This window comes from Zea mays, chromosome 4 (assembly GCF_902167145.1).
Source record: "Zea mays cultivar B73 chromosome 4, Zm-B73-REFERENCE-NAM-5.0, whole genome shotgun sequence".
Lineage (NCBI taxonomy): Eukaryota > Viridiplantae > Streptophyta > Magnoliopsida > Poales > Poaceae > Zea > Zea mays.
This window is the reverse complement of record NC_050099.1, coordinates 174,337,985-174,345,666: the sequence shown is the minus strand read 5'-3', so window position 1 is coordinate 174,345,666 and position 7,682 is coordinate 174,337,985. Positions and strand designations below refer to the sequence as shown.

The 7,682-nt window shown below is 35.7% G+C and overlaps 1 protein-coding gene and 1 long non-coding RNA gene across 2 annotated transcripts; both read right to left on the bottom strand.

Moving 5' to 3' along the window:
- Window positions 1–1,975: 1,975 nt before the first annotated feature.
- On the bottom strand, window positions 1,976–3,282 carry LOC103655692 (uncharacterized). The gene is made up of 3 exons (XR_002750484.1): window positions 3,114–3,282; window positions 2,406–3,034; window positions 1,976–2,315 (listed from the first exon to the last, which is right to left on the bottom strand). It is a non-coding gene; the product is annotated as an uncharacterized lncRNA (long non-coding RNA).
- Window positions 3,283–5,661: 2,379 nt separating this feature from the next.
- On the bottom strand, window positions 5,662–6,696 carry LOC103654091 (uncharacterized). Its single transcript, XM_020551906.1, has 2 exons — window positions 6,428–6,696; window positions 5,662–6,206 (listed from the first exon to the last, which is right to left on the bottom strand). Exons 1-2 carry the CDS (start codon window positions 6,692–6,694, stop codon window positions 5,757–5,759), a joined length of 717 nt encoding a protein of 238 aa, XP_020407495.1. The 5' UTR covers window positions 6,695–6,696; the 3' UTR covers window positions 5,662–5,756.
- Window positions 6,697–7,682: the final 986 nt, after the last annotated feature.

Here is a 7,682-nt window from a genome sequence, read left to right as displayed (position 1 = left end):
GCATCTAATCCGAACATTCATGCACATTCAGCTAGAAAGGATACCTAAGGAATACATTCTACAGCGTTACACATACTCAGCTAGGCAAGATGTGGTATTTTCAAGAGATGACAAGAAAATGAGTGGAAAAGATGGAGAAACAAAATCATATAGGCAAAAAATGTTGCTTAAAAAGGCAATGAAGGTAGTAAACCAAGCTAGTATGTCAAAGGCAGGGAGTGATAAGGCCTTGGACACAATGGATGAACTATTGGAGATGCTTGGGCGTTTAGAGCCAGATATAGGATGTGAAGATGCTGGTGGTGCAAGTACTGGAGAGGGCAACCATGTGGGTGTTCTTTTATATAAAATTGTTGAACATTTTATTCAGAACTTAATTATTGCTAATTGTAAAAATTAAACGTTGCAGGGCGAAGAGGATGCTGTTGGAAACGCTGAAGGTGAACATGTATCGCAATGTGATAACGAGGAGCATGTGGCAGTACATTCACGAGAACAGGTAATATTATGGCAAAAAACAATGTAATTTATGTATAATGCAAACAAATGGGATGATTTATACATTATTTGTAATATTGACTATAATGCACTAATGAGTAGGATGGAGGCTTAAATATTGATGCACATCATCAATCTGAACTGCAAATGACGCTTGTTGGAAATGATGATTGTGAAGGAACACAATATGGGGATGTTAGAAAGGTATGAAATCTAAATTTATTAAATTGCAGATATTCTATATATTTAATGTTAGTAAATATTTATAATCTGACATCATAACATTTGTACCTATAAATACTTCTTTGTATGGCATGTAGAGACTGGAATATGATGTAGATGGCATAAGCTTAGTGCGTCCAAATAATGCAAGGCCAAAGGGAAGGACGATAAAAACTAGTGAACAAAGAGTTCTGAAACTGGGTGCGAAAGGAGAAAAGAAGAAGACTCGAAAGTGCCAAAAATATGGCATTGCTGATGGACACAACAGTCGAACCTGTTTGTCTATAGAGGAAAATAGGGTTAAATTGGCTAGCCTTGCCGATAGAAAAAGAGGACGACCGCCTGGGTCTAGAAACAAAAATTCAACGATGGCCCCGCAGTGGAATGAGACATCCACATCAAAAAAACATAAACATACCGATTCTAAAGAACATGGTTCGGATGACGATAATTTGACATGATTGTAAAACATTTATACATAAATAATGGATGATATTGAAATGTTATGATCATGATACTATTTGATGAATATGAATATTTACGTTAAAAGCTCACTGTATGGATTATATATATTAATGCAACGTAATTATTTCTTATGAGTTATGCTACTGTTGGGTTTGTTTGGCTATATAATCATATATTCACTGCATCTCATACAGAATTTATGTTGAAAAAAATCAAAAAGTCAGCGAACTGAAGTCAATATGTATGTACTGGCGCCAAACGAAAAAACTGAATGAATAAGCGTAAACCAATATGTAGATTTTTGCATAATCAATACAGAGAAGAACTGAAAATATTGTACATAACTGAACATAAAAAGTCAGGGCATTGGTACTGGAGAAACAGACGCATACAGTAAATAAGTATATAAAAAGACGTAAACCAGTTCAGTTATATGCAAAAACCGTATCAGATGTTTGCATAATCAATACAGAGAAGAACTCAAAATATTGTACATAACTGAACATAGAAAGGCAACACATTGACACCGGATAAACAGGCGCATACAGTATATAAGTATATAAAAGGACGTAAACCAGTTCAGTTATATGCATAAACAGTATCAGATTTTTGCATAATCAATACAGAGAAGAACTGAAAATATTGTACATAACTGAACTTAGAAAGGCAGCGCATTGGCACTGGATAAGCAGGCGCATACAGTAAATAACAGAATAAAACATCCGATGCATTGAAGTACATCACTGAAGAAGATATAATGATAAATTGCATAACTATCATATATAAATATGTCCATCTAAAACATATCTGGAACGACATATATAAGAGTTTGCTAAGAGCTGCATATGGACATAAGTATTATCTGAATGCTAACATAAGCCAACAGACCAATATGTACATCAACACCATTCAGTGACAGTACCCTAAACTAAGCTAGTACTGAAATAACTTGAAGCCACCAAAAGTCATCAGACCATCATGTTCAGACTACCATTCAGAGAGTAAACTATACTAGGCTACTACTGAGAGAACTTGAATCTATCCAGATGGGAAACCATGGAGCTGTTTCTGTTTAGTCGATGGAATATTAGGTACTTCAGTACAAGAGAGCGAATGTCCTCTGAATTATCCTGCAAACCAATATAAGGAAAAGGTGAGTTAGACATAACTATACATACATTATGTCATAACAACAAAAATACTGTCTATATATTATGTACCGGAACAATGATTGCATCCATAGCTCCAACCATGTAGTCGTAGTGCTGCATATATCTCATAACAAAGAATCCACAATCATTAGACCCCAATTTCATTGTTGGGCAGTTATTCAAGAGTTCAATAGGGTACTTCAAAAAAGCAGGGAGGGCTGATCTTGGTCGAGAATTTTGTATGGCTAGATTGAGCCTAGTCATTATTAACCTGGCCCATGAAACCTTCCTATCACCCATATCCATAGGTATACAATGGTAATTTTTCCAGATAGTCCCACCCATCTCTGGTCCATATGGGTTCGAATCTAACACATGTATGCGTCCAATCTGAAGATTAACAACATACAATGTCCAATGTCCAGAGCGTAGCATGGGTACCATTATCTACATGGACACAAAATGGAAATAACAAATGTTGAATACACTATGGTTGATATGAATGATTTGATTGAAATTTAAATGCAGCAATATGAAATGAGAGTGTGATGGGTCAAGGAACATAAATTAACTGATTTGTAGTCATCCAGCTGCTTGAAGGAAGGCAGTGTCTTCAATAGGTAACTCTCCAAAAGTGAAGGGTCAAATGGACGAGGAGACTTACTATGTTGCTCCTGCTCCTCAAAGTTCAATAAAGCCTAATAGGATAGAGAAGTATTATGTAATTTTCATATATGCTATGCATTTAAAAAAGAGGTATAAATGTAGAAGTCATACCCCAACATTAACATCTAGAATGAGCTGGTGAGCATTCAGTGGAGGAATATGTTTAGAACAGTCATCGCGGACACACTCAATGAAACATTGCATAAACACGTTGTCAAGACATGCGCCATCAGCAAAAAATTGTTGTATGTCACAACAATTGGCACGATATTCACCAAAGTCAATTATATTTCTACATATGAAAAGATTGAACATACAACAATAGAAACAAAATGTTATTTGTATAAATGAGATACAAAATTACATAATATATATGCAATTTGACCATTGAATTGAAGGTACTAAGTGGGAATAATGAGATACATAATTGCATAATATATATGCAATTTGAACATTGAATTGAAGCCACAAATTAGTCTAGCTAGTCCATCAAAGTTTGGTTAAGCACTGCCCAGCTAGCTCTTCTCCACGCCACCCTCTCTCAGCCATTCAGCCGCCACCCTCTCTCCGTCTCCGAGCCCTCTCCCTCTCTCTCCCAGCCAATTCTATGCGGTGCCACCGCTGCACCACCTTTGTCCCTGTGCAGCAGCAGCCATGCTGCCTCTGCCCTCCGCGACAGCAGGGATTATAATAATCTGTATCTTCCAATTCATTATTCTGTCATGGATGGTACATTACATGTAATTATTACTTTTTTCAGAATATCATGGGCATTCTAGTATTTCAATTGTCTGTTTTCTCTTTTATGTAAACTGGCTGTTTTGCCTTTTGATGTTCTGGCACAGCCTGCTGTTCGAGCTGACGGAAGGAAAGGGGAGGCTCAAGGCAATGTTCTTCTAACATCAATTGAGAATATGCAATATGCTGTTACTGTAGATGTTCTTCATACTGTAAGTCAAATTGTGAAGACAATTTAAAATATCCTTAAATTTTTTTGTTATTTTCTCTTCTAACTATGACAATGTGGCTACAGGTGTTCTCATCATTTGGTTCAGTAAAAAATTGCTATTTTGTAGAAGAATGTGGGGACACAAGCTTTGATTCAGTACCCTCGTATGCGTCTAGAAATAGATCATTGCAGGCTTTAAATCACTAGGATTTGAACTAGTTTTTTTGTCTCTTTAACAACAAATACTAGATACGTTAGGGTAGGCTAGAGACCTAGAGTTGAAACCCTATAGAAGCTACAACTCAAAGTTCAGTTATGTGTATAGCTATTTTCCTTTCGCTTCTATTCAAGGCTAAATCTTTGGGTACAAAGATTGAATAAAACTTAATAGTATCTATACCATTGCCACGATGTTGTTCAATCAGAATTAATAAGAATTAAACATTATGCCAAGTCAAACAATTTGAAAAGTATGTACCTGTCCAATTCAATGACCTTAGAACACAAGTATGCCCGAAGAGCGCGAGCATATTCTAATTCAGATAAGAAGATATCTGGTGCACAAACACTCCCAATAGGAGTCTTGTCAAATACTGGTCCAGAATCATGCTCAACTGTGCCACCTGCCATTGTCTGACCTTGCTGCACAAAAAAGATGAAGTATACGTTAATCATAATATGTAAACATGAAATGCATGCTATCAAGACAGAAAAGATATATAAGTCAAGCTTAAATACTAACAGTAGTTGGTGTAACAGATTCATCGGCCCGAAGAACCTCATTAATCAAATCTCCAAATGTAGCAGCTAGATTGGACTGCTTTGTACCAATAGTATTCAAACATTGCTTGATAGAGGCAAATATTTTGCCAACCTCTAAGTCATAATCAATCAACTTAGCTTAGAACTTCTGGCGTTGATGTACAGGAAGCATCTGAATCTTATTTGCCATCAGGTCTTGCATAAGAGGGAGTTGGATGATTATATTTGGAAGTCGACCATGTTGATTTGGGTCTTCATCAACAGTTTCTGGCCTCATTGGAGACTGAAGTAAAAAAAAGATAATAATGATATGATAAGTATGGTAAAGCAACAGACAAACAAAGAACATAATGGGTATATGATCTAACCTCAATCTGACCAGTAGATGGCGATTTTGAGACATAACATGTCTCACTGCTGCTCCAAAACTGATGAAACAGAATGAAAAATAATAATTATGTATATGGATTGACTCATGCCATGAATTGAGATCATTATATGACTACTAAAATAATTGGTTTGTAACTATTCGTAAATAACATTGTTATAAAAAACAGGAAAATTATGATAGAAGAAATGAAGACTCACAGGGCAAACACCAAATGGTTCGCCACCCTGGCGAGGCTTCCGCTTATCGGCCATTGACAACACCCTTATAATATTCTTATTAAAATACTTTATGCGCGGAGTGCCATTTTTGTTGTTTGGAGCAGCAACATGGTGCAAATGATCCAAATAATACAGCTACATAATATAAATATATCATGAGAGTCATATACAAATGAACGTAAACACATAATATATCTATGTATTTTCAAATTGCAATTGATTAATCTAATAAAAGATTTGCCAAATTAATTATGAAACTTCCAAGAACAACGATGGAACAACCATATATCATCGATGACACATTGTTAATGCTCATGTTGTGCCATCTCTGTGTAGCCTCACATAAGTCACTAAAAATTAGATGGCACTAATCAATTTGAGGGAATCGCTCCATTTCTTCTGTAAGTAGAACCTCATTGAAAGAAATAGACCAACTAGCTGTTGGGAATAGCAGCCGGTTGAAGAGAATCAGAAAAAAAACATCTAATAGAAAGATCATCATCCTGGCCTAACCTCAATCTATCTTGGAGATTTGAAATAACAAACTCATCCTTGCTAATATTCAATGAGGCCCGAAGTGTTGCCGCAGCGTTCGCTTCATCAATATTAAGGGGCTTTCCACCACCCAATTTTGGAAGACCCAATATCTGATGGACAGTCTGCTTGGTGATTTTGAGTTCTTTGTCTGGACCAATACGAAGAGTCATGTCTCTGGGGTCTAGCTTCTGCATGAGCCAACAAAGAAGTGTTCGACATCCAATTGCATCAATTGTCATGTCAAGAATACTAGAGAATCCTTTTCTGACTATAGCTTGACGTTGCCTTTCATTCAATATCTGAGTGGACGCAAGAACATCTCCTGGGTTGCATCTGATGTTGAGTCTCTGAAATGAAAAGGTAGACAGATGGATAAATATGTTAATACTTAAATATCACAATTTATGCGTTCTTATTTATACAAAGTTCCTTGTACTATGACTGTTTTGGATTAATGAGCTAAGGTAATGTAGAAAGCTATATCTTTCAGCACATAAGGTATGTATTGAGATTAGATGCATGATTAAAATATTGGAAACGATTAATTTCTGCAATGTTGTAAACTCACCTGCGTCTTATTTGGAGCATCCATTGAGATATTGCACTTCTTTTTTGGTGGTTCAAAGTCATCATCATCATCCACATTAGGCATAGCAATGTTTTTAGCATCAGCTGCAACACCCCTCTTTCTATGTTGCGGAGGATCACCATTAGACCGCGTATTTGTAGGGTCTGCCATGTCAGTCGAGCGCAGAATGTCAACACTGAAACATTCTTGACTTGACTCAATGATTAAACGCATCGGATTGGTTGGGGGTCGATCAACTTTCCGCATTATTGAAGCAGCAGCCTGCAAAAGAACAATGTAAAACATATGCGCTTTATTGAGTTACATCAACATATACACCAATGATTATACGAACTAATTGAAAAATATCATTAATTGTGTTATATGACCCTAACGAAATAAATGTCAACACAGTCAAACATAAAAAAAATTGTATCATTGCATTATAGAAATCGCCATATACATATATGCAAACCAACAGACTGTTAATCTAAAACAATATTTACTCAGAAAAATATATATTTATGCAGTAGTAGTTAATAAGCATCAACATAAACATTTATACATGACTAAAACAAAACATACAACCAGAAGTTCAAAAATTTATTGTTGCAATTTGGACATGATTGATGACCATATTTATGTGAAAAATATGATCCAGTAAGTATATAAAAAGTGAATTGCATTTCAGTTTATCTGAATAATATATAGTAGCACGAAGTCATGAGCAGCACACTTGTTTGCAGATCAAAATATCAACCACTGCTTCATAAAGGTATGTATAATTCATATCAATTGTGTTATATGACCCTACCAACATAGATGGTAAGTGAACAAAACATCAAAAAAGACATATCATTCCATTGTACAAATTGCCATATACATCTATGCATACCAACAGTATGTTCATCTAAAACAGTATTTAACCAGCAAAATAAACAGTTATGCAGTAGTAGTAGTGACTAAGCAACAAAATAAACATTTATACAGTACTAGAATAAACATTCATATCCCGACAAACAAAAATATACATTTATGCAGTAAACAAAAAACCAATTTAGCGTAAGTAGATCACCAATTTAGCGTAAATAGATCTTAACGTGCCTGCTAAGACGCCAGTAAGAAAACATGCTATCCCTTACTAATACCCACTTGGCAACATGCGTGTTGTTATGGGTTTGCTACTTATTATGTTTGACTGAAGCCACTTGCTATATAGCTTTGCTAAGGCCCTGAGAGACACACATTTCAAATA